The 27,955-nt window shown below is 48.7% G+C and overlaps 1 protein-coding gene across 1 annotated transcript; it reads right to left on the bottom strand.

The window, feature by feature from the left end:
* Positions 1–1,104: 1,104 nt before the first annotated feature.
* Positions 1,105–27,880, bottom strand: SLC25A25 (solute carrier family 25 member 25). Its single transcript, XM_065035909.1, is given in 13 exon segments — positions 1,105–3,655; positions 4,085–4,235; positions 4,645–4,812; positions 5,060–5,167; positions 5,270–5,422; positions 6,159–6,317; positions 7,006–7,117; positions 7,420–7,455; positions 7,903–7,990; positions 8,079–8,205; positions 27,274–27,572; positions 27,575–27,770; positions 27,773–27,880. Coding segments are annotated over 13 exon segments (1,875 nt in total). The 5' UTR covers positions 27,866–27,880; the 3' UTR covers positions 1,105–3,470.
* Between the last annotated feature and the right edge of the window lie 75 nt (positions 27,881–27,955).

Raw genomic sequence — 27,955 nt, 5'->3', positions numbered from 1 at the left:
AAACCCTTGCGGCCGGGCAAGAACACCCCAATAACGTTCACCCGCAGCAAGGTTTGCACCTCACGCACCCCTTATCGCACCCCCAGCCCCAAGGGAGGGAAGAGCTGTCGCTCCGGCTTTGTGAAAGCGGGGGGAGTTTATAGAGAGACAGCTTTTGCTGCGTGTCTGTAGACTAATTCAGGCTCAGCTCTAACCTAGTAATTAAGCGCTGAAAATAACTCTCTTCCTTAAAAAGGAAGAAAAGCTGGAGGGAACAGGGCGAGGAAGAGCCCCGCTCCTCCCTCCGCAGCGCCCGGGTGCTCTGTCCCCGTACGGCACCAGTTACTGGGCAGCGTCACATTTTTCCTGCAGCGAACATGAATTTTACAGGGTCAAGGAAAGCAGGTTCCCCCCTGGCCTCAGGGTACCTGGCCAGCCCTTGCTTCACAGGCATCTTATCAGCTTGTGAGAGGAAACGTAACCCCCACCCCCAGGAGCGAGGTGGTTAAAGGGCAGGAGATGGGACACCACCTGCGGCCTCGAGCGTGATAAGCGTCTCAGCTGGCCAAAGCTGACACCGCCGGAAAGCAGCAGCTCAGATTACAGGGACCCAGACTTTACGAGTAGATTTATAGCTGAATAAAAGCCCTGAATTACAGTCAGAGACATAAGGAACCAACAAAGCCAGGCTGGCCCCTGCAGCAAGCTTCGTTACCCAAATCGGAGGCCGCTTGCCCTACCAGTGATGGCTCCTGAATGACTTACAAAGATAGCTCCTGGTCGGGGTTTTATTTAAGAAAGAATCATGCCAAAGCCTTTTGGACTGCAGAATTTCCAGCTCTTCTGGGAAAACCATTTCTCTGCACAGTTACGGACGCTGCAGAGATGACTGAAGTCCAGCAGCACTCAGGTCAGCAGTGCCTGGACACCCCTGACCCATCACCACCACCATCACCCTCGAGCTCCCGTTTGCTGGTTTTGCCTTTAAGAAGAATTCTGTTCTCCCAAGTCCTCATAGGGAGGATCCTTCCCAGTGTCAGCAACCTTGGTGAGAGCCATCCCAGGAAGAGTCTGGCCACCAACACCATCAATAAACCATATCAAGAAACAGATGTGGACACGTGGTTTCTCTTTGACAGACCTTTATTAGCAGACTGTTCCCTACATGAAGAATCCAAGTTAGATTTGCATTATAACAATTTGTGGTTACAGCTACAAAGATGGTTGTCATTTTGCATTGATTTTTGCATTCTGATATTTGTATTCTCACTAGGCCACACTGGTAGGAAGGAGCCACTGCAGAATATACAACAGGTCTCAAGAAGGGGGGGTGGAAAAAATCATATCTTTAATTCAGATCGGTGAGATTTCCACGTGGTAAGTACTGACAGCACTGGGTGGTCAAGGCAGAGCCTCACCTGGAAGACTCTCCATGAACCACCCAATTCTGTCAGAAAAAAGCAGCTGCTGAGAGCAGGCAAATCCTTTTCCAGCTTCTCACACGCTTCACGGTGCCTGTGAAGAGCAACCGGCTCCGCAGCAGCGGCTGCTGCTTCAGCCTCAAAGCACAACGGCAGCAGCTTGTGTCCAAGTGCAATTCTCCTTCCATCTCTCTGGAAACTTGTGTTGTCTTCAGTCCCTGAGATTTCTCCCCTCCCCCCTTACCTTACAAATTCCCCACGATCTCCCTCAATTAGCCGCTGTGACACCCAACATACACACACCTTCTACTTCCCAACTTCAGCCGTCCACCCAAAACCCTTTCACCACGCACAGAGGCAATTCCAAAACAAGGCGAGCCTCACAGCGCGCCCTCTCCCCTCCTCCCAAGGTCCTGCTTCCTCACCAGCTCCCTTCTCTCCTATGGCTTCTTGCTACAGAATTTCTCTGGGCTGAGGTTTTCCAGCAACAACCCCAGACATGGGGAAGGCAGCTCAAGCCCCAAGGGGAAGGCAGGCAAGCGGCTCTAGCATCCCTCCCCACGGCTCAGCTGTGCGATGTGAGAGAACAAATAGAGAACTTTTGAGAACAGGAGAAACACAAGCACAGTAACAATATTTAAACAAGTCTATAAAAATAGTCTGACATAACTCTGTTCAAATAAATACAAAATAAATATGCTTTAAGCAGTAAAACAGTGGAATGCAACGCTGGTCCATTTTGCCCAAAATGAAAAGTTCGGTGAGGATCTCCCAGGCCTCAGAAGCCAGATCCTATCAACTAAAGTAGCCCGTAATGCAGTCAGAGAAATTTAAAGCCATCTCTTTCCCTTAGCCTTGTGAAAAGCACCCTTGGAAAGAAAAGCAAGCACGTCTTCAGGACCGAGAGCTCACCTCTCCCAGTGACAACCAGCCGCTCTCCCTCACCCCCCTTCCCACAGCAGACGTACTCCTGACTTGGGGACTCCATCCTGCAAATGCAAACCCGAACGTCACTCTACAAAGAGGTCTAAAGAGATAGATAGCAGCGTAGGCACGGGGTTTGGAAAAGGGCCACCAGCTGTCCTTGGCACCAGGCAGAATGGAATTCAGAGGTTCCATGCAGCGCTGCACAGGGGCTCTCGTGTCGTGCTGGGAGCACAACTGCGCAGGAGCTGTGAAGTATTGTCTGTTGTTCACTAAAGCCATGCATCGAGGTGCCAGGCCACCCAGGGCACTCCTGCCTTCCCCTTCCCAAGCCCCTGCTGAGCGTAAGACAAGCCAAACCCGGCATGCAAAGGATACAGGCATGCAGGCTCGCGGCTGCTGCTTCTGTTAGTAAGTGCATCTTGTTAGTCGATTTATGAGACACACTTAAACCTATAAAAAAAAATAAATAATCCTAATTCTTCATCAGGCTGGCCTAAGTAACCTTCAGCCTGACTGGATAAACCACTGTCCACCAGCCCTCAAAACCAGTATAGTTCAAAGTTACACTTCATGTCAAGTCTTGGAAGCAGAACATGAACGTCTCCTACCCAAAGGAATATATGTAAACATCATGACAAGCCCAGTGTGGCAGCAGCTCCTACACAAGGTTTGTACAAATTTAAACAACAGGTAGGAAGTTGAACAACTGAATGGAAAAAGAAGCTCTCTGAATGGAAAAAGAAGCTCTTTCAGCAAGTCAGAAGGTGCTCATCTGCGGGCAAACAGCTCTGTACGCGCAATACGCTGAAAGCGGACCTGTCACCCAAATCTTTGCTACTCTGCCGTACTGCTGGGAACTGACCTCAACAATTTGCACCTTAAGATTCTCCCAGGAGTTCACCTCCTGGTTGCCCAAAAGGCCCAACAGAAAGGACCACGTGATGGTCTGTGTGGACTGCTGAGTAGCAAGATGGCAAAGGACGCCAGATCCTCCCCTCCCCCTTACTGACTCACAAACTATCTGAGATTTCACAGCTTTGCTTAGTCAGCTTAGTGTCAACACATTCACAGAATGAGAGATGGTTATACGTCTTGGGATCGCACCCCAAGATTTCAGAGTTCAAAGTCCTCGGCATCTCGTGGTCACCGTGACTGCACGCCCAGAGTCATCTTCAGGTTTTCATAAACCACGTAGCTGATGCTCACGGCTGGAATCACCTTCATGAAGTTCGGCGCCAGACCTCGGTAAAGACCAAACGCTCCCTCTGTCTTCAGAATGTGTTTGAACAGTCCCCTCATCGTCACTTCAGGAGCACCTTCCACTGAAGCTGCAATAGAGGAAGCCACAATAAATAACGCAGCCTACATAGTGAAAACACTTCAGGGTAACACCTGTCTCACAGAGCAGCTCTGATTCACGTGCTTCCCGTGGATGTTCACAGAGCAAAGGTCCTTCACAGGGGACACCATCTAACTTCTCAGTAAGCCACAGTTGTGCTGCACGTCACAGCCATTTTCTCCAGACGCCCTTAGCCCAAAACTCCTGATCTGAGCAAAACAGAACCTGTGTCCTGGAGACGTTTGGCCCCAGACGCAAAGGGCAGCACGAAGTCCACTGGCCACTTCCAGCACGGCAAATGACCTGCTGCCCAGCTGCATGGGCCAGTTGAGGCTGTTGTCGCAATGTTTACACCAGAGGACCTTCACCCCACTCAGAGACCGTGACAGGAGCTCCCACCGTCCCCAGCTCCTCTCACCTTGGGCCTGCATGCGTGTCCTCACGAGAGCCAGCGGGTAACTGGCAAGCTGTCCACAGGTACTGGAGATTGTGCCACAAGCCAGCAGGACAAAGACTCCGGGGTCAGCGCTGTTGACAGCGTAGCGTTGCAACCAGGTATTTTTCAGTGTCTGGAAGGAACAAGGCAGATGTCAGCAGTGAAGAGGCAATCAAAATAATATCACATTACATAAAATGATCTAAAGGCCCAGAAAGGTATGTACAATTTCAGCCAGAAGCACCAGGCCTCTCACATGTTTTGAGATACTGCAGTGCCTGGGGTAAAGCCCTTCTTTCATTTTCTGCTGCAATTTTCTCATTAAAAAAAGAACCAAAGGACCATGCATCATGTTGACTAGGAAAGAAAAACCACTACTGGATGATCTTTAAGGTCACTTTGACCAGAAGTCTATCTGTGGCCCGTAAGGCTGATGGGGAAAGCTTTGAAAAGTTGTTTAAACTCCTGCAGTAACTGATATGTCTGGCAGTGACAAAGCTACACAAGCAGCACAGCCCTACACAAGGTTAAAGGCTTCATACCTCATAGACTGCCAGGTCAATACCAGCATACGGAATGATGCCCAGCATGTTGGGGATGTAGCCTTTGTAGAACGCGGCAATTCCTTCCTTCGAAAGGATGTTTTTGGCACAATCCAACATGCCTGAATATTGCCCTGTCTTTCTTAGAGCCATCCGTGTTTTCAGAACCTAGAAAACAAGAATAAACACCATGAACGCCTCCAGAAGAATCAATATGAGAAAAATGTAGAGACAACATCACTCTTATCAGCATGACGGTCAGGACTACAGCAAGTATCATGCAAGCTATATTACCCGATATCATCTCTGAGAACTCATTAATTAAGCTATCATAGATCTTGTGTTCCACCCACATTTTCCCAACTCAGCACCTCGCCGTGACCCCTCTTGGCCCGGTGTCAGCCGCCCGCCTCACCTCCATCGGGTAGATGCTGCTCTGTGCAATGGCCCCAGCCAGAGAACCAGCCACCAGCCGCTCATGGATCCTCAGCATTTCCTGGTCAGTACCAATGAACCGCTTGATCTGTAGAAGCCAAAACAGACATTGAGCTTCGCTGACTTATCTCAGCCACCTTCTTTTTTTCAGCTTGTCCTTCTGCAGCTGAATTTGTGCCTTTCAACCCACCTGCTCATAGGCCATGAACTTAATGGCAGATTCCGGTGCAATCTTCAACACGTTGATGCCATTCCCTCGCCACAGTGACCTTGGTCCACCTTCTCGGATCATTTGAGTAAAACCGCCAATGATGCACATGTTGTTACTGCGGGAGGCATGAACCTGGGAGAGAGAGCGAGCCTGGATTAGTTCCAGTCCTGATTACGACAGCGCTACGTTTTTCTGTAATCCAGGGACAAAAGGGCACTTTTCTGTTTACCCAGAAAATTGCCAAGGCTTTAATCCCTTGCAGATAACGTCTACAATAGGAAGGCAATTTTTTTTTTGCACGGTCTACTGTTAACTAATGAATCTAATCAATATGTTCCTCTGGAATGGGAGGAAAGGTTAAACAGGCAGCTCCCATACCCAGTGTAGGATTGGCTACCCAGGATAGCCTCCTCAGCTGGCTCCAGCAGGTATGGTCACAAAGCAGGCTAAAATCAAGTTTTTCTAACACTGATAATACTTATACGGAGAACGAGCTCTGTCAGCTGACCATCACAACCACTTCAACCCTCATGGCCTCGGGATCTCTCATGGGAACACAAGACTTGAACCTGTTTCACCAAAACCCAAGTTTTCCAGTGCTCAACGCTCTCTATTTACAGTTTTCACTGGTCTATCTCCCACAAGATTTTCTGTATTTTTTCTAGTCAACGAAGAATAACTTTTTTAACATGACTTTCATCATTCAAATAATCCAAAATGCTTTCAAAATTAGCAATATAAGAGCAAGGAAATAAATCCTGGCCAGAGTACTGTACTGTGCTGATGAACATGATCACGTCCTAAGCACCCAAGAGTAGAAAAGGAATCTGCCCAGGAATTCAGACAAACGGGAACTGCTCCATCATACCTGCATAAGCACTTTCAAGCGGTCCAAGGGAGCTGTACAGGTTCTGGACACGGCACCTGCACCTCCACCTGCAACCAGATGTCTCCACCACATCCCTGTCTGCCTCTCTTCCACTGTGAACTCATCAGGGACGGTCAGATTCTCTCCTACATCAAAGATCTGCAAAAGCATAAGGTGTCGAGAAATGTTTCATCAGCTGGTGATCTTGCCAAAGTTTTATTGCTCTTTATCAGTTCTAAGTGTTGAAATATGGGATATTCTTATTCCAGATCAGCATTTAACTGCTATAGCACATCACAGGGGAACCTTCAAATTCAGAGATTTCTGACCAAGAAGCTGGTGACTGCTGAACATTTCTCTGCATTAAAATACTGCGGATCGTAGTAAGGAACAAAATGACCAACTGCGAGCAGCTGCATGGCGAAAAAGCTGGACCTCTCTGGAACCTTCCAAGCTGGCAGCCAGTTTAATCTCGTTACATGCTATTTACACGCACAGAAATATCTCCAGGAAGGAGATCTGCCTGTCAAATCGGTTTCTAGTCTTAACAGGTTCTGAACCAGCAGGGACTGGCCACTGCTATGAGCTCTCAGAGGTGTAAGCCAGGCAAACGCCCTCATCTTCTTGCAGAATGTGCAGTTGTTATCACCTGTGCCAGAGGCTTCGGAAGCTGTGCCAGTGATAAAAGATAAAAGGACAGGAAGCGATTGGGCGTCTAGGGCTACAAGGCAGCTATTGAACCTTGAAAAGAAAGATGGGGACTGCCGATAGCAGCTCCTGGGGGTCAGGACTCTGACTGAGAAGCTGGAGAAAGATGAAGACCTGTTGCAGAGGAATCATTTCTTACCGTAGAGTGCTTCCAGTACAGGATGATTTCAGGAATGTTCTCCACAGGGTGCAGCAGGTGATAGTCTCGCCACTCGTTCCAATCAATCGTCATCGTCCCATTTTTATCCATGCTAAATAAGATTTATCATTAGATGAGTACAGACTCCCACTGGATGACAAATTCCTCCTCCCCTTCCTTTTGATTATTCAAGGCCTACACCAAAAAAAGCTTTGCAAAGCAACTACTAAAAGACTTCTAAAGAGACACAAGACAAAGCTAGGGAAACCATTCAAAGACTGCAGAGAGGTGGAAGTGGGCTCCCTTTTTCCCCCCAACTCTCTTTCCCCTTTAACTAAAGCACAGGAGTTCTTGCACCCCCTCCTACCAAACTCTGGCCAACATCACTGACACTGAAGGGAAAATAATACTTACTAGGTGACAGGACCCCAGAAGTGTCCCGTCCTTATTCTGACACACAGGCAAACAGACAGAGGGAAGGTAGCAGAGGAAAGAAAGAGGAAAAAACAGCACAAATAAGTGGTTGTTAACATGTTAGTGCCACACGCATAAAGCACTCGGCATTTCCCAAGGGCAACGGCACAGTCCCTCTCCAAAGCAGCAAGCTCAGGGAAGCAGGACAATCAGACAGGGATGCAAACAAGCTCAGGGACAAGCAATTCCCCACAACAGGTCAGCAAGGTAAGAGATTCTGACAGTAACGCTCCATGATGTATCACAACATCAATGTCAGTCCACGGGATAAAAAAAAAAGGCAAAATGAAGAGAAACAGGCAAAAGCGAGGAGCTGAAATGTCTGGAAAGTGTGCACAGGGCAGAAAGGAGATGGGTTCCACGTCCCTATGCTTCCTTCTATGACCCTCAACAGTAAAATGGAAGAATTAGCCGAATCCTCACCTCTTCAGTATTTTCTCAGCCTGCTCTTCAGAGATCTTGACTCCCAGGTCCCGAAGAGACTGTACAATCTCCTGGGCATCAATACGGCCTGCAAAGACAAGCCAGTGAGCTCAAGCATACGTATTGCAAGCTGATGCATGCAGTAGTCTATTCATGAGCATGAGAAAGGTGTTTACCATCATTCTTCTTATCCAGACTCTTGAAGACCAGTCTCAGCTTCTTTTCATGATCTTGGAGATAGTGAACGAATTCCTCAAAGTCCAGCTGTCCATCCAGGTCCTTATCTCCAGCCTTCACAATTTTCTGTTCAGAAAACAAAGGAAAAACATGAGTTCCTTTGTTTATTCAGACAGATCTCTCCCTTCTACCATATTTAAATATCATTTCCTACGTGAGTTTTCCTCCAGAAAGCAGCTGACAGAATTATGATAATTCCTCAAAGAAATCTGAGCAAAGCATCAGTGTACAGTCACCTGATTCCAGGCAACTGTCTCCTGAAGTTACTTACGCAGATGAAATGCCTCATGCTTTTATCAGGGATATTCTGCTAGTATCGTGTGTCTAATCTCAGTCCTGTATCTCGATTAACACCTTACACAGCCCTTGCTGAGGTTCTTGAACCTCATGAGGCAACAGATTTCCATAAAAAGTGAATTACAAAACTTCAGGTAATAAAAAAAACCTGAACGGGAGAAGGAATTTCATGCTTACTACGATCCTTAGTGAAGTAAACTCCCTCTGGCAATAACTAACTCCAACCAGAAAAAGCCTGTCCAACTCTAATGGACACAGCCAAAGATAAAAACCCCTATGAACTGGTTTAGGCACCCTGGAGCTATGTGCTTTAATTACCCAAGTTTCCATGAGATGCATATAGAACAAGAAAAGGTTCTTAGTAGGACAAAGCTAAAATCAAGATCAGACTCTGTGCCAGACATCTAGGACAAGGTAAATGACTAATTAACTCACTCCAGCATGAGGCAGGAGCAGACGGACTGTCCAATCTAAGGGCACATGGCTACTTGTTGACAGGAGAGGTGATCTCCAGCCTGCAAGAATGTGGCTCAGGGAGTTCCCATTCCCCTTCTCGCCCGGTCACTTGTCTTTGACAGCCTACAAGTCTTTTTCGACATGAATAAGTGAGCGCCACTAAATGAGGTGTGATTCAGTCTACTGCATCACCTATATTTGTGTTTTGATTCTTGTAACATTCATGTGAACAGCAGGTGGGTTATTAAGGAAGCTCGGAGCCGAGATCAAACACCAGGCTAACCTTCCTCACCAATATTTTGCTCAATATTTAGGTTTCAAAGGTAACAGGCAAACCCAAGCTTATTGTGAGATTTCCTCAGCCTATGAGCACCAGTGCCCTTCATAAGCCTCAAGGCTTTGTTTCAAAGCTATCTAAATACTTAACTATTAAAATTTTCTCTCTCACCTCTCCAAGCCCTGTCACTTAAGCCCTAGTGCCATAAAACGATTAGGAATAATCCTTATGAGCCTTAAATAAGAAAGTGCTGCCCCAGATTCTCTGACCTTTGAGGCGTGCCCAGTATTCTTAACCTGCAATTTATCATATGACTGTTGTAAAGTTCAGATATGACCCCACACTCAACTTGTAGGCTATAGATAGACCGACACCCCCCCGCCTGTCAGCAGATTGGCCTTGAACAGCTGAATCAGGGCTTCCCTGGGCCGGCAACCCCCGGCCAGATGACAGGCACCAGGAATTCAGAGGCAACTGCTCCTATTCTCACCCCTAACGACCGCAGAGACTGCACTGAGCGATCGGAGACAGCAGGTTATGGAAGCCGCCTCGCTCCGCCAGCCTTCTGCCTCCACCATCACACAGCAAAATCGCTGCAGGCCTGTCGACCGCCCACAACACATGTGTGGAGGGTGAGAAAGCCAAGCTGCCGGCAGCTCCTCCAGAGATACGAACAAATATCTGCCTGCAGGTCTCTGCCTTCAACACCAAGTGTGAAATCCACAGACAGAACTGCTTATTAACGGCTACGCTGGCTACAGGTGTTCCTATGGTCACCTGTATAACTCGCTATCCTGCAGCACGTTTAGGGACCTACACATCGTAAAGCCTGCTACATGCCTCATCCACGTGCCTGCACAAAGGTATGAAAAGCCCTTCCAACTTTCCTGGTTAATAATCGGCTGTCTGGGTTGTTCACAGCCTGGTCATGACACCACCGCAGCCGCAGTGAGCCGAAAGCAAGGTCTGTGACCGGGTCGGACGCAGCGCTCCGCGGATTCAGTGCATCTCCCAGCTGCAGCGAAGGGAAACGCTCTTGCACAAGCTCCGCGGCCGCTGAGCCGCTCCCCAGCTCGCGGCACATCCCTGGCACATTCACCGGCGCCAGAGCAGCATGAGCTGGCGGTACCTTACGCACCTCCCAGTGGGAGCGGGGCAGGCGGAAAGGTATAAGAAGGAGGAAAAGGAAGAGGATGTGAAACGCTGGATTTGAGCAGACCAATTAAAGCAGAGCAATTTATAGTTGGGAAAACCCCTCTTTCTATTTAACTTGAATCAAACCAACAATCTTAGAGGCATCGAGATCTTGTCCAATTCAAACTAGAAGAATCAAAAAGAAAACATTCCACTCCACACTGCTTCAGCAATCCCTGCCAAGGGGCAAGAGAAACATGCCCACGCTGTACCCAGCTACGACAACAGAACCGTCATGAACTTCTCCCTTTCCAACCAGACACTTGGGGTGCTGAGACACCCCCAAACACCTCACTCCCTTCATCCCCCTCTCGGGGCCGTACCTGTTTCCACTGGCGGTAGGTGGAAAACTCCTGGGAAGGAATGAAGAGGCTGAGTCGGAAGATAGACTTGAGTTCAGCCGGCAGCCCCTTCGACTCAAAGTACTCAAACTCGGTCTGCGACTCCCCGAGCACCGGCACATAGAGGCAGAGGCAGAGCATCTTTCTGAGCCTGCCCTGCTCAGAGCGGGAAGCGAAGCGAGACTGAATGATTCCCGTCAGCTAATTTCAGTGCGTAGTGGAAAGGAAATGCCAGCAAGTCTCATGACACATGCCGATGAGCGCAGCCGGCTGGGGTGGGATTGGCTGTGCAAGCCCTGCCCTTCTGCTAAAAAGGGAAGCGGTGGCTGAACAGTCCCTCCCATGCTGGGGAGGAGGCTGAGCCGCCTCCCATTGCTCAACACCAGCGCTCTCCCACCTTACATCATGCTCATCACAATTTAACTCTTACCGGATGCCTTTGTTAACCTCAAGAGGCTTTGGCCAACATTCAAGACGCTCACTTGCTGATCCTTACATCCGACCGGTCCTTTCTGGTCCTGCGCTCGCCCCTCCAGGGATTAACACAGGCAGGGCAGGAGGGACCACTCTTGCTCATACCCTCTCCCACCGTACAACACAGGAGGACTTTCCCTGTCTTCCTCTTCCCAAAATTATTCCTCTAGAACAGAGTAAGAGCAGGATGCCTGCCACTTACTGCTTTCATACATTTGGGATACCCAGCTTTAGCAAAAGCCTCAAAATTCCACTTTTATAAGGTTGAGTTGATTTGCTTCGGTTGCAAGTTCTCCCGAAAACACTTGTGCCAGCCAGAGCAGGCAGCCCGTGCATACCAAGAGCTCTGCATCACTCAGTTACCAATATTGGCAGCAATAAAGCCCGTAGAGAATATCTGCCATTGTGCCGGGTAACCAGAAAACCACCAAAATCAAGGGCAGGCTTCAAGACAGACCCAGCTGCTTCAAAGCCTCCTAGCTAAGCATCCACGCCGCAATTACAACCACTTACTACTTCTTCCTCCTCTCCCAACTACAATTAAACATCGCAGTCGGATATGTGCTATAACGAGAAGTGGCCAGGGCAGAACACCAGTTTCCACCATTTACAATTTAACCGCTTTGTAAGCGAGTTCCTGACCTTTCATCAAGAGCAAGCCAGGCTGAAGAGGGAGGGTGGCACATGCATCATTTAATGCAGAAATAATTACAGCCTTCTGAGCATTTAGTGGAGTTTGATGTATGGGATGACACTAAGATCTACAGCGAGAATGCCACAGAACTGTAGCAGGTAACAATACTGCTTGGTACAGAATTACTGACTGCTAACACGAATTTTAAAATAAAGTTATGGTCTTGATGTTTGTCAAAGAGAAGCTATCGCATAAGGATGATGCACAAGCCCACAGCCAATAACCATAACACTGTAATCCTGTCTGCACTTGAAGTAACGCGTGTTTGCTCAACTGGTTTAAGCCAGCCCAGCTAACAGCTTTCCCCACCACCGCGGACACAGCAATATTTTCTTGTGTTTGCTCTGTTTAAACAGACTGCCCAGCCAGTGCAAAGTCCAATAAGCGCTCCTCTCCTCACATCCTAATGCACAAGGGGCCTTTACATCCTTCCCGTGGTATTTTGTTCTTTAGATTAAAAGAAAAGCCAAGGTCTGTAATAAGCTGTTTGTGGAGCTGCACGTCATTCACACAACTTGGGAATATTCAATCTGAGGTTTTATTTTGAGGTTTTTTTTTTTTAAAAAAAAGCTTAATAGATCACGACTCACAGCAACTCGGTACCCTTGAGAATCGTGACCTACAGCGGCTCTCTAGCTCTCCCGTCACCTCACCTACCATGGCACTGCTGCCACGTTACCTAACCAGGCTTAACCTACTCCCCGCTGACGTCTCTCCGCACGAAAACTGGATCTTCTCAGGGGCTCCAGATCCTCTTAAAGATCAGCTGCAGCAGCTCACCACATGCACACCAACAGCACGGCCCAGCCTTCCCACCGAGCCGATTCTCACGGCAAACAGCACCCCAATGCGACCCACCGCTGGCCAAAAGCAAATGCCTTTGGCAGCCTGGCCACCGCGAGCAGCTCCCCCAGCTCCAGGTAGCAAGGGAACAAATTTAACTCAGATTTGCCCCACCGAGCCCTTAAGATCCCCCGTAGTCCTTCCCACGAGTTGCCAAGCATCACTATTCTAGCCGCTTGGCAGCTTGGTTGCTATGCCAACATGATGCAGATTTTCCTAATAAACTCTGTAGAGTTGGCAGCTAAAGACAAAAGGCAAAATCTGCACATTTTAGGAAAAAAGCCCTACTAACTACGTCAGAGGAAAGGAGAAAGGTAATGAGGTTAAGAAAGCTGATTTTAAGCAGGGTGTTAATTACAGGACAGCAAGCTAAGAAGGAGAGACAGATTATGAATGAAGTTTATACCAGCAATTCTGGTTATAATGACAAAGAGAACTTAAAGGGGCATTAACAAGTATTTAGATTTCACCTAAAAGAACCCTGGGTAATCCTGGAAGTACTCAAAAGCCAGACAGCTCTCCAGAGCTGCTGGAACACAACCAGTACAGGGTCACCAGCCAAGGCTGGGCACACAAAGCCAGTCCCAAGCAGTGGGCTGTAGCCCCCAGGGCTTCAGACCGAGCTATGGATACCCCAGCCCTCACTAGCACTGCTTATTGATGATCACACTGAGGACAGGGCACGGAGCTCCAAATCCAGTCAGTCCTTTAAAGTCACTCCTCCCTGATGGTTCTTCCATCCACCAATTCTGCTGACAAAGCCAGAGCTGGACCTACACGTTTTGGGTTGACGTGAAGCCAGCCCAGCTAACACCCTCCTCTGCTGAAGGAAGCACCAGCTGGGCACATCTTCCTTCCACAGAAGGTTTTCTTTTCTTGCCATCAACGAATCTGCAAACTCACTGTCCTTTTTATTCATAGGATTTGGTTCTTATTCAAATGCTGCACGAGTTACCAGTTTCAACACTCCGCCATTCCAACGCTAACCTTTCCAAGTCATTTGTACTCTTCTAAGAATCTGTTTCATCACTGGTTTACTACATTCCAGAAGGTACCTCCCAAAGGATGGGAGGATGCAGCCATACAAGGAGCAGGAAAGTATGCTGTTTAATTTTGAATTTATTCTGCTAAAAAAAAAGTCTCTAAAAATATCAAGTGCCAGTGAGCAGCACAGCCACATAACTAACATCTTCCTTCACAGGCAAAACAGCTTTCTGGGCATGTACACCATGAGCTGGAGAAAGAACCCCTATTGCTCAAAGTTTTCACTAGGTCCTGCTGACTTGGTATTTTTTAATTTCTAGAAACGAGCTTATAATTAATTGTACAGTACAGAAGGTCCCCACAAAGCACAGAGTGTAAAGTGTACGAAGGAGGGAAGTTAATCATTTAAGAGACCCCAGCAGAGGAAAGCTGCAGCCAGCCAAGGCTGTGCAAGGGGAAGGACAGAGACCAGAGACATCACCACATATTTGTCACAAAGGCAACCAGGAAAGGTGACCTTTCCCACTGACGACACACAGATCCAAAGTTACAAGTCCAGATGGTGACATCAGGGGCAGATCATACCTCTTTCCTGTGTAAACACACCCAGGGGCCAACACATCACCTTTGCAAGCAGTATTTTCTCCCATATAACAGCTTCTGGTTGAAATCGTTACCGTCAAGCCAGCGTTGGAGCAGAAACACACCAACTGCAATGTGAAGATCGAAGAGCCAGGTCTAGGAACTAACTCATGTGCAATTTATTGATACATGCAAATTCCTTATAGTAACCTAAATACTGTGCATGATATTTTGTGTGTTTTCAGCAGATATGTAGTTATAGGCTTTTTTACAACACAAAGTGCTATACCAGTCAAGAGACTTCTCCCAAGGTCACAGACATTCAGTGGCAGAGAACAAAAGCCATGTGTCCCCCGCATTTTCTTTAAACACCAAATAATACCAGTTGCTCACATGGGTTTATAATCTATCCCAAAGGCTGTAGGAGACTTTTTGCAACACTTCTCCTTCAGACAGCTAATTAGAACACAGATATCTGATCAAGCACAAACAAGTCATTGCAGCTTAACAAGTTACTGTCCACCAGCCAAGCCACGACGGCTGGATGCAGTATTAGCCGGCCTGGACCGCAAGGTAAAACATATCTGCATAATCCTCAACTGAGGAGCTTTATGCTGCGTTTTACTTTACAATCAGGGCAGGCTAAAATTACACAGTCACAACCTCCTAGCAGATGGGCAGTTACATCCTAAGCTGCAGTAACTCAATTTTACCACACCTTTATCCTCTAGGTATTTCTCCATTAGCCAATTTTAGGGTTCTCACGTAGCAAAACTTCCCAGGGTCACACAGGAAAGAGGAGATTGGTATCAGCTCTCAGAGAAAGCTTCATTTGCAGGTGCAAACAGACGGACTCACCCTGACTGAGGGACCATTGTTCCCTGGAAGACACCAGAGATTTTCAGTCCTACGCTTTTCAAGGTTTTCATCACAACCTCCTTCAGTTCTGAGCCTCTGTCCTTCTTCAACCTCTGTGCACAGAAGTCCTCCTCTTCTCAAAATGCGCACACTCCTCTCTTTGAAGAGGATGCACAGTGCTAACTGCTAAAGATACAGATGAAGGCAAAAGTCCCTGCAGATTTTCCAGTCTGGTTCAAGCAGGGAGTGGCTTCTGCTCCCCGGGATGCAAAATGTCACTTTGCCCATTTCCATTCAAAACGGCAGCAGCAAAGATATTCGTCCCCTTTACAACTTGAACCTGTCTGTTCTCCATTTTAACGAGAAAGCTGACAGCAACAACCATGCCCGATTCGCCGTACCCTGCAAGTCAGGCAGCCCTGCCCCTGCTGCAGCCCTTCAGTATCAGCCCAAACTCCCAGCACTCACAGGGGTTGTGCCCAACTCCTTCTCCCCTAATCCCGTGTCACACCCTTGGTTTTAACTGCACCATCCTCAGCGTTCCAGACAGCGTTCCCTCCCCATCAAAAATGAACTGATTGCAGTCAGCCAGCACTGTGCTAGAAGCCCAGGCACTAAACTAAGCGGCTTTTGTTCGCCTCCCCCCAGACAAAGCTTCACCACTTATTCTCCGCCAATTGTGCGCACCCACCACCTCCCCGCTCTCCCACCCCCAGGGAAGTTCCCACCCTCAAGCAGGTTTTAGTCTCTCCCTTGTGCCACCCGCTCCCCAGGGACAGGCTTTCCTCTCCTCCGGGCTGTGCCATTCAAATCATACAGCCAGTTACTCATTTGCTCAAAAAAGGCTAGCATTTCCAGAGGCTTGCCGAATTACCAGAGACTGACTCCAGAATGTTTTTGGATCTATTTGATCCTTTGCCAGTCCCAAGTGCAAGGGTAGGACTCACAATGAATCTGCATTATCATTCCCTGCCCCCTCAGTCACGCTTCTTACAAGTTGCCCAGGAACATTCGAGACCCCCGTGTTCCCCTTTGCCCCTACACAGTGTTTTTCCCCCCTTAGAACATCATGTCTGAAAGGTTAGATCACCTCTTCACAGTCACCCCATGGGTCCCTTCAGCAAGAACACGCATTGGACGCTGCTCCCTTCTCCTGTTCCTCTCCCCCCTCCCCAAATACACGCACAGACACCCCCATCTACTCACACACTCCACCTGCAACACCCCTGACTCCCACAGACCCCACGCTCCGCTGCCATGTGCGCCAACCCCTCCTCAGGCCCCTGGATATCCCGTTACCTTTGGAAAATGCTCTGCGGGTCCAACCACCAGTAGGATAGTTGGTCTCCTTTCAGTGGGATCAGTCCCTCTGTCCTGTGGCTTCCCCAACATCTTTGGCCCTTTCTCCCCGGGGCCTGGAAGTGGGCTGGTGTTTCTGGGCTCATCCTCTTTTTCATCTGCAGGACCTTGGCATATGGCCCTGGGAAGGAAGCTAGACAGAAAATGCCAAAGGGTCTGCAGCATCGCTGCTCCAGCGAGCGTCCCAGGCAGGGAAACCCTGCGCGCTCGGAGCTGCCCGCTGCCAAGGATGATGTGACTGCACTACCAAGCACCCCCAAAAACGGGAATCGGCACGGCAGGCAGCAGGAGGTTCAACCCAGCGACTCCACGGGATCGGATTCTTTACAGACCGCTCCTGCGGATGCTTCCTGCCTTTTGAAATCGCTGCTACTGCAGTCGTGCCTGGCCTGACAAGCAGCTCATTGTACCAGAGCCTCAGAAATCTGATGGCAATAGACAAAAGCACAAGCCCCCTGGCACGGCAAAGCCAAGACGCTGAGCTTTGGAGACTGCTTGGACAGAGAAGCCGAGACGCCACGCTTAAGAGGAAAGCTAAAAATGAACCCTCTCCGAGAGAAGCTTCTCAGAGCTGCCAATTAACCCGCGCGTCCCGGCTCATCCTCCCAGCACCTCGCAGGAGCAGCCGAGGCTGCACACCCAGCCTGCATCCCCACTGCAGCAGCGCCCAGCCAATCCTCGCTCCCAGCGCCGCGGTGCTCCGGGGCCGGCAGCGCGCGCAGCCGGCGGGGGCGCGCGGGACACGGCACACAAGCGCGCTGCCGGCTCCGCGGGCAGGTACGGGCGGGGGGGCGGCAATCCGGAGAGCAGAACCACAGCAATTCAGCAGCACAGGGTCGTCCGAGGAGCGTACAGACCCGCTTCTGAGGCTCGGCGGCTTCGGCCGCAGCTCTTTGTCTGAGCGGCAGATGGTTCTCCGGCTTTTCCCAGCCACGGCTGAATTAACCTCTCACTGCACCCTCTCTCCCTGGTCTATTATAGTCTCATCCGTCATTACAAACAGCTCTTTGGTGCTGCATTGTGCTTCTGCCGTTTGGCTTTCAGCACAACACAGCAACACACTCGCACAGCATTTATGGCTGTTCGGCTATGCAAGAACTAATACGCTGCAGTTACACTATTGCCGGTGAGTCCTTGTGCTGAAGGAGCCTTTAACTGTACACTCAAGTGCAGAATTAGCCAAGCTGCAGGTTGAGCCAGAGCAGGACTATACGTTTGTATCAACATATAAACACAAAACACATGACATTCCTTGAATTTTTACAAGAAATGCCATGTTTCCCTCTGCTACCACAGCAGCAATTACTCGTAGCCCTGGCTCTAAAGCTGGGGCTGTTGGTGTCCTGGCGAGGTCACCCCCAGAAAAGTCACCCCACCTTGGTGAAGGGAGCAGCCCACACCTGGCAGCACATCAGCAGCCTGGAGACAAAAAGGGCTTATTTTCCACTTTGAAGTATCAACAACTTACTTTGTGGTCCTAGATTCTTGCCTTTTGCATCTACAGACAGAGGGCACTGCGTGCCTCGCTTTCCAAAGGATTATGACTTTTCTGTAAGAGAAGAGTTTGGTTTTTTTAACACAAAGAATAAGTAAGTACGGATCACAGTTTCCATCACCAAGGCTCCCTACCCACAGTAGCACAGCGAGGTGCACAGCGAGCAGAGGACCTAAGTCTTCCGCTTTTTAACTCTTCAGAGCGACAAGACTGTAGGATACTTTTGTTTTACAGATATTAGATAGAATAACACAATCCAAAACCTGCAAGAACTCCAAGCTTTCAGTAGCCAATTCACAAATAAATTTTAGAGGAAGAACACAAAACATCACACTTTCGGGAACTTGTTAACGTTGAATTCCTCTAACCAACCTGAGTAATGGAAAAAGTGAGAGACAAGCACAAAGAAGACATCACATTAAAGAATTCTTCCGCAAATACTCTTCAGACTTACTTAAGAGGAAAAAAATGCTGTTTAATCATAAGGTCTACATATAGTATGCAACAAAGTTTTTTTACCTTAAAAGTCGATACACACGAAAATGTGACAAAACAGAGAAATCTACAAAATTCAAGGGCAGTGATGCTGGGGCGAGGGCGCGGGGAAAGCCCTGGCCCTCTCTGCGGAATGGCACAGTCCAGTTCTCATTGGGATGGAGTAGAAGCTCAGGTAGAAGAAAGCGAGGACTAGTTGTCATGTCTCGATTACCTTGAGCTATTGCCAGTCATCACAACTACAAGCACAAAAGTTAAACTACTTTCTCAAACAGAGTGATTCAGATCCTTTAAGCTGACATCTGAAAGGTTCTAATGCTCTCAAGCCAGAGAAGGAACAAAGCAGATTTTCTGAACTGGGCACAGTTCTTCCAAAACAGCTTCTCTTAGCCCCAGGCTGTGGTTTCACAAGAAGCAGCGCACTGATCCGGAGCTCGCTGCCGCTAAGAGGTCGTCCCACACATCAGCTCCGTCCTTACCATGCTCCTCCAACAGCCTCGTTGACCCAGCCAAAAATTACAGAGCTTTCTGCCAGGCTAACCAGCTGAGGGTACTCATGGACAAGGTCCAAAAACGCCCGAGTGCCTGTGGAAAGGGCAGCAGAGCTGCCTGTGGCGTGGGCAGACGGGCCCTGCTGCCCACAGAGCTACGGGTCACGATACAGACAGCAAAGCACCTGAGCGGCACTTGGGGTTTGTCCCCAGTGGTCACTTAATGCTGGGCTGCTGCTCGCAAGGACCCATTAAATCAGCTGATGTTACTTGACACTATTTCTTAGTTTCTCAGCATAGTCTTAGCTTTAGTGGTGTATGCACAGCAGGGACCCCATCTTCCTTTGTTCAGGCAGAGATTGCGTAGTAAAATAATAATTTGTGCAAGAAATTACATGCCTGGGGTGCAATTAAAGCAGAAACTCAGCAATGCTTCCTTGGCCTTTGTCCACGCTGAAGGAAACCTCAGAGGAATTGTGCTGCCACACAAATCCACACAGCTCCTTGAGAACAGACAGATTTTTCTAATCATATTTAGGGGGAAAAAAAAAGGCATTTCTTTAACCAAGTGGGGAATTTTATTAGGTCAGAATAATAAACCTAGTAACAGCAAGATGATTATAGCCAGAGGCAAGACAACTGCTCTCCTACAGGGAATTTCTGGGGAAGTATTACCCTACCACCACCACCACAAAGCCAATCATTCACACATAAGAAAAGATGCAATAAATGCTGTGAGTCTGGGCTGAACTGTGACACAAAGGAACAGGCGAGGAACAAAAATTTACTTTTCTAGAAATCATGAACAAACACCTAGGCTGGACGGCAAGAGCTTTCTCAACCTCAGCTTCATTAGCTGATGGTCAGTCCTCCAGTTCCAGCTGTTTCCATGAAACAAGCCCAGGCTTTTCCAGGCAGAAAAGCCTCAGGACTGACCTGACACTGGCTCTCGGCCACCACACCAGTCGCTGGGGACAGAGGGCGCCTGTGGCAGCTGGCCCCAGCGTCTGACACCACCAAAATGGGTAGTCATTAGATAGCTGGAGGAGAAGCCGACAATGAAGTCGTGTAATCTATCCAAACGGAGACAAAGGAGAAAGGAAAGAGCAAGAGAGTGACGTGTTTTGCTTAATTGAAACAATATTTTCCTCAGTACTACAAGCTGTCAGAGGGAGGTTCTGTTCTAAGCCACAAACCCAAGGCATCTCGTGTCCTCTTCAGGCCACATCTTGGTACCTGCTCAGTTTGAAATCCCAGTTTTCCAACAGGCACTTGCCCTTTCCAGCCTGGTAGTACTGGGCAGAAATTCAGACTCAGACCATTTGCTTTCAGATGCCTTTTTGGAGACTTTTGAGTAAATGCACAGCGTTTTCCAGCAAGAGTCTGAGCCTCGTCACCAGACAACTAGCTAACACGTAAAAAATGCAGGAAGGAGGGTGAAAAGAAAGGGGGGCAGAGGGAAGGGAGCTGTGCTCGGAACAATGACCCTTATCCTCCTCCTCCAGAGCTGCCACTGCGGTCGATGTCTCTAGTCCCTTAGGTGACCCTGCAAGAACTGGCCGTGACTCACCCGTCCCCTTTGGGAGCTCTCCTGGACGCACCCCAGAAAAGGAGCGGTGCCCACGTGTGTGCCACCCAGACAGGGCACTGCCACTCTTTCAGCCACCCCTTATCCTTTCAAATGTAATTTCTGAAAGAGGAAAACATTAATACTTCCTACTTTTCAAAAAGCCAAAGTTAACCCTGCACGGTGTTTCTTGAACCACGCCATAAAATCTAAACATCTTAGCCACTGATGCTTAAACATTCAACTACATTAATATATTAAGGTAACAAAGCACAGTTCAGCGAACACTACAAAGAAACCCAGGTCACCTCGCTATAGGAACCCTGGCACAAGCGATTAGCTATTCTAGTTGATATATTAAGGCAACCAGGGGCCAGCGCCAAATACAGATAGAGAGAGAGATGGCTCAGAAGGGGGGAAACATGCGGCCATCGTCCAGAACAGCGAGTTCCACCGAGGTCGTACAGTATCACATGAAGAACTGGGGACTGACCAAGGGAAAGGGCATCCTTAGCACTCGAACATTAGAAAGTCAGCTTCTCGCTGCACTAGAAAGTGAACCAGGAAAATAGCTTGTGAGGAACTATGGCCTCGGGCAGCCCGGCCCAGGCTCACGTTCGTACAGCCCCTGCTCTGCTTCGGCTAAACAATGTGGATCTACATACCAAACAGCTTTGCCTTTCCGAGGAACTCATGATTGAAAAATTTCAACAATTTCTCTTACAGCGGAATTCTCCACCGTAAGCCACTTGAACTGCCAGAAACGTCCCTGCGGCTCGCTGCACCTAACTTGGAAAAAACTGAGACATCTCCGTTGAGTTTCTACATTGACATTAGTTATCTCAGCTCCGCTTCTCCACCCGAGACAAAGTCTGGGGCATCACTGAAGTGAGCTCATGTCCCACATTCAAAGGGACAAATATAGCGACAGGACATGAACAAGAACAAAGGCTCATTTACCATTTGCTACAAGTAGGTCTGAAAGAAAAAAAATCCCTCCCACTTCTCCTCCTCCCAACACCATTTCACGTTATAATATATGCAACAGAGAGCACAGAACTGCAGTGTCACCATTTTGTAGGGCTCTCGAACAGGAAACCATGTCTTTTTTATGGGCTTGATGTCATCTTGTTAGCAGGTCAACCATTTAAGGATTCTGCTCTCTAGTCAGCTAGACCCATGGCTGGTTTTGCTTCTTTATAAAGAAATAAAAAGAAACAACAAGTATACTGAAGTCCTGTTGGTTTTTTATCTGCCCTTATCTCAGTAATTTCATTTTTTCCCCTCCTTGAGCTGACTAATAATCCAATGCCTCAGATGAGAACGAGATATTTTCCACTACTTTCTGAGGCATCCAGCCCTTGTCACTAAATAAAACCCCACAGAACGTGTTGAAAGACCAAAATCCTGCTGCATATTCTACGCAGGCACAATCAGATGCTTTGGATGAGTTCTGTTGTTTCGTTTGACTCAGGGATCCCACAGAACTCACTTCATGACAGAGTTCAGAATACACACCATCCATCAGGAACCAACGCTGCGAGGCCACGCCAGCGACACGCAGGACGCGTTTCTGCAAGAGAGACTCACACAGAACGTCAACGTTAAAACTGATATGCTCAAGTCGACATTGCGTCTCTGTCTCCCAAAGGTCAGTCGCTACCTTCGGTCATTATCGCTCTGCAAACAGGACAAAGGTCTCAGCTAAATAAACCTGAGAAGCACCAGGCTTCTCCAATTTGCTGCAAGGTAGGGCAAAAAAACGATCCTGGAAGAACATTCCGAGATTGTATCTCTCAAAAATTATATACCCAGTCTTGTACATACACAAACATACAGCAACACTTGCCTCATCTACCATTGTTTGTTTATATGCAAGGTAAACTTACGCAAGAGTGAGTTTCTCATATATATTTGCACCTAAACACTTGCTTCCAATCCATCCCTTTGAACATAGTGTGGACATGCACGGCCAGTTTAACACATTAATCACGCTGAGGCGTGGCTGGTGACCCGAGACCAAGTTCAAGTAAAGACTTTCACCATTCCGGTGCGAGAGCCGCTGGTCTCCAGCATCCGTCCCCGCAGGACCTCTGGGACCAGCCGGGGTGACAATCGCCAGCGTGCCAGCCCGTCTGCCCTGACACTCTTTGTCACAGCCCAAAGCTCTCGCTTCAGGAGGCCGCTGGCCAAGTCTATTAATAACCGACACGGCGCTGAGCAGTTCGCTTGTGCCAAAGCCAATCCTTGTATTTCTTCTCCAAAGTCTTTGTGGCAGCTGTCAAGAACTCGTTTGATTGATTACAAAGAGTTCATTTGAGTTTTCAGCATGCCTAAGAGAAGGGAGCAGAACCCAGAATTCACACCAACTCATCCACTTACCGCAGACTCCAAGGCTTTATCTACAACTACATCACTGACCTACAGTTCTGCTCTTGCATCAGGTTTCCCGAGTGCATGAGAACAGGTCTTCAGCAAACCACACAGCTCATCACCTACACAGCTCAAGAACAGGCCTCCACCCCTACAGACCCAACAAATACGACCTTTTTTGCTTGCTGTTCTAATGCACATTTTACACAAACATGTGGAGTTACTTAACAAGTTACTGAAAGCAGTTTCACATTGTGTTGAACCATTCAGAGTATCCATGTTTGTCCTTTGGGATTAGCCAGGAGATGGGTGGTTGGGAAGCTGTTGGCAAATACCTTTCAACAGAAGGAAGCGCATTAACTGGAATTTCCAACCGTAACACTGCTTCATTTGTTTGATACGACCTGTGTTGCTCAACCCTTCGTGATGAATTACGAAGGCCTGGCTACAAGCTCCACCATTGCCCCAGCAAGATTCAAGACACACAAACCATGAAGATGTTGTATCCAAATGCGTACAGGCTGGGAGACAGAATTCAGTCTAGATTACAGACCAATACCGGATTTTGCTCTTTTTATCGTAAACAGACTTCTGCAGTGCAATAAACACTCAGGTCCTCCTTTGCCAGATGACTGTGAATGGAAAACAGGTGAAAGCATCACACAGAAAAGATTCCCTGCTTCCTCTGCTCCTTAACGGTTGCTGAGAATTTCAGTACATTATACACAGTATAATACAGAGTATCCAAAAGTCTCGGAGAATAAAATAGTTACAGAAATAAAGAGTCTGAAAGAAAGAATTAAAGGATGTTGTGACAGAAGATAAAGTATTGATCGGAAATAAGATTAAACTGTCTTATGATTGCAACTGCCACAATAGAAGGATTTTCTCAATCCATCCATGGAGCCACTTGCGAAAGAGCTAATTGATGAGCTATCCCCAAACAGCACGGATACAGCATTCTCTGACAGCTGGAAGAGTCCAGAGAGGCACCTAAAAAGCGAAGGCATTTGGAGGAGAGGCCTGAAGCAAACAGAACGCTGCAGCAGAGCAGTCACGCTGCTTCGCTGCATGTGAAAACTGAGTAACAGAACTGGTGTGGGAGTTTGGAGAGCCCGAACGTGGAGACCAAAGAGACCTAAGAAAGAGATGACGGAAGCAAACGTGGAGATTCCAGCTGATTCAGTGTCACATGGGGAAGCTGACAGCAAGGCAGCAATAGGCGGTCACATATATGAACGTGGGAGAAGAAAACATCTTCATGCCAAGGAGGACACCGTCCCTACAGCCGAGGCACCTGGACAGTTTAACTGAAAACAGACAAGGGTTATGTTTGCTCTGCTTCTTAAAGCCGAGAGAATTAGTCTGGAAGAGGCAGCTGCAAACAAAGTTCAGCAATTCAGTCTGTCTCTAGGCAGCTGGGGTGAATTCCACCAGCTCAAACTGTCTGGAACTTCAGCAGGTGAGGTTTTAGAATAGCCTCCAGCCCTGCAGTTAATCAGGATCAGTAGGAAAACAGTTATACTAACAAATACACAAATACCACCATTATACATCCTTTCAACAATCCAGCATCTCCAGATACAAAGTAGAAAACAAAGTTCTGGTTCAACTACCCATATTTCCATTGAGTGCAGATTTCCAGTTCCATAAGTCTATATAAATATTTTCATGAGCGAAGTCAGAAAGTAGGAGCAACACAAGATTGACTGTTCCAGGGGTAGATGTAATTTAGCAGTGAAAGACCACCCCTTTACACAAGAGGATATTAAAGCCTTTAAAAAAATCCTTCATATGGGTATCTATCACTTTCGCACTCAAGTAAAGTGTGTGAACTGCTTCGTGCTGAGCAGCACAAACAAGCAATTCTTTAAAAGCCTCCCCGATCTGGCACACTGTACTGGTCAAATGGTTTAAAGATCACAGCATGGGTTAAAAAAATATGCATTGTTTACACAAGCAAATTCCACCTCAAAAGACATCTGAGTACAAGCCCTTCTCTCCCCCAGCACAGAAGGCCACCTCGAAAACCAAAGGCAGCAATTTTCCAAGAACGCTACGAAGGGTTTTATCTCAGAACTCTCAAGCCTTGAAGCAGTCAAAATATTGTTCTCTTTTGTTTCGAGTTGCAGTCCAAAACTATTCTTGTTACCACAAGGACTTTTAGCCTACTGACGCAAAGAGACTGGCAACTCGCAGCTCAGATTGCCGATAACCTCTAATATTTTTTCCGTCTGCCGCCCAAACATTAGGAGGTAACACCCGTATCAAATGTACCACTTCAGGGAAGGAAAAATACAATGCACCATAGCCACAAAGTAATTTACTAATCACAATCCATGTGATTTATGCCTAAATCAGTCTCCAAAACATCACGTCCGATACATCAAAAAGGTTTTCGTCTTGACACTTAAGCACTTTGAGTTTGACTTCACGTTAGTTATCTCAAGCGTCAAGGAGCCATTATTAGCAAAGGATAGGGCAAAAAAAAGAATGTCTTATTAATAGAACGGCCTGGGAAACAGGAAGTTTTCCTAAAAATGACACAACGCGGAAGTTTTCTAGCCAGCTCTCCGAGGACTGTTCCCACGTGTTTAAATGGAACGTCAGAGTTTTGAATTCTGCATCCTTGTTCTTAACGGCCACTTTTAAGAGATGCTCTGCAATACCAACAACGCTTCGCAAACTCTGCTCATCCGACCAGCCGCTTCCTGTGTAGGGGAAGAGAAGGAACAATTGTGACAGACAAGGGCTTCAGCAGACAGACAGGATTGTTAAGCAGCACCCACACAGCGCTTCCCTTCAACAGAACAGTTCCTGTCCCAGCAGAACAGCAAAGAAACTATATGCAGAGAAGTAAAAACACGCTTTGTTTCACAGTGCATCCTCTCAGCCTGGAGAGTGTCAGGCTGGACTGAATTGCATGCCCAGGAAAACAAGGGAATGCAAACCAAGGCAGGTGTGCAGGCGAAGAACAGAACATTCTGGTGGCTGAGAGACACCTGCCAGAGGTAAAGGATCCGGCACCCACGGGTGGCGGCAGGTCAGCATTTCACGGGGCACGCACAAGTGATTTATGTGGTATAATCACATTTCATTACCGAAAAGCACACTGCAGAAAATTACCACAGCGCTAACGTTATTTTTAGAAAGAGCACAACCAAACCCCTCACACGATCCTCACGCTGCCAAAGAATTCTCATATTTTACAGCAGCAAGCAATACGCCAACTAAAAATAAACGCTAGAAGGTAAGGTGCTGGGGGTTAAAGAGTTAGAAAAGAATTAGCAGCTCTGGAAAGGATGGACACAGGCAATTAGAGAACTCAAACAAACGGGGGCACCACTCGCCGAAAAGGGAGAGAGGCAAGACTGTCGCTTGGCTTGGGTGTCTTTTCAGTGACTCAGAATTTATCCTTCAACTCCTCTTCCTTCCTTCCTGCAGGACTGAGGAACTCTGAGATGGCACATCCTGCCTGCACCCATGTGGTTATCTGCTCTCCTCCCGAGATACTCTGCCTGTTTTACGGTCCTGCGTGTAAAATACAAGAGACTAGGCAGGGTCAAACTGTGCACTGAGGACAAGGCCATTACTCTGATTTATACCGATGTAAATTACGCTAATTACAGTTAAACAGAGCAACATCACGTTGAACTTTGGAGCCTCACATTGTCACCCAAAGAGCAGTGTGATCATGAAGGGGCTCAGCACCCAGGACTGAAGCAGAAAGTCACTGCGCTGCGCATTTTGTGAACTCCATGTGCAAACTCTGCAAACACAGCAGCCTTCCTACATTTTAAGATATTTCAAACCCCTTAAAATAGACAAGTTAATTTGTCATGGATCAGCCACCGCGGCCAAGAAACTCGAGTAGCAACACGGTGCCAAACAGACTAATGTGAGGAAACACAATGACGCGATTAAAACCGCACAACAACCTGACCGCCCCATCCCTTCCAATAAGTTTTATAGATGTAAGTAAGCAGGCAAGCTTCCCAGCCCTCAGAAAGCAGATTTTCTTTTACGGTTTTTCCTGTCTGAGCAACAAGTTTTAAACTTAAATTTCTCAGTTAATCAAGTTTGATTCCTCAGGGTTTAGTGTTCTCACCAGCAGGGCGGTTCCTAGAAACGCCCAGACCCGCGGAGCAGCGCTGCCTCCCGCCTGTTCTCACCCGGGTCCTCCTGGCTAAACGGGAGAGCAGGAAAGCCCCCGGGTGCCAGCGCTGGGGAGCAACAGGCGCGCACCCGCCGCGCCGAGGCGGGTCCCCTCCCCGGGCCCGGCAGCCGAAGGTTCTGCGGCGCCACGTCCCCCGGGAACGGCCGGCCCAGCCCCCCGAGCCGCCCCCGCTCTCACCAGCAGGTCCAGCTCGGTGCGGTGCAGCCCGAGGCGGCCCAGGCCCACGGCCAGGTCGTGGATGCAGAGCGCGCCGTCGCGGTTCACGTCGAGCTTCTGGAAGAGGGCGCGGAGCCGCCGGTCCTGCTCGGAAGCCTCGCACAGAGCCCGCCCGCAGGGACCAGCGCTCCCGCCGCCGCTGCCCTCCGTCCCCGCGCCGGGCGCCGCGCCGGCGGCCCGCAGGGAGCCGCAGGGGCAGAGGACGCCGCTCACCACCGGGGAGGCCAGCGACCGCCGCGCCCCCGGCATCGTCCCGCCCGCTCCTCACACACGCCGGCAAATGGCGGCACTTCCGCCGCGAGGCACCGACACGGGGCGCTTCCGCCTTCGCGCCACACGCCGCGGCCGCCACGTGACGCGCCGCGCCGGCCAATGGCAGCGGCCCGCGAGCCGGCGTCTGGTGACACGCCCCCGCCCACACCCCCGGCCTCCACGCGCTCCCGCGGGGTGGGCGGGCGATGACGTCAGAGGGACGCCCTCCCCTGCACCAATCGAAAGGAAACACCGCCCGCGGCGGAAGGGGGCGGTACAAACGCCTGGACCAACTTCTCATTGGTTAAGCCTCTGGGGGGAGGCGGGAATAAAGCTACGATATCTCCAATCAGATCGGGAACCGGGCGTCAGTTTGAGCTTGACGGATGTG

The sequence above is a fragment of the Columba livia genome, chromosome 19 (genome assembly GCF_036013475.1).
Source record: "Columba livia isolate bColLiv1 breed racing homer chromosome 19, bColLiv1.pat.W.v2, whole genome shotgun sequence".
Taxonomy (NCBI): Eukaryota; Metazoa; Chordata; class Aves; order Columbiformes; family Columbidae; genus Columba; species Columba livia.
The sequence above is the reverse complement of the archived record's forward strand: the minus strand, read 5'-3'. Positions and strand labels throughout refer to the sequence as shown.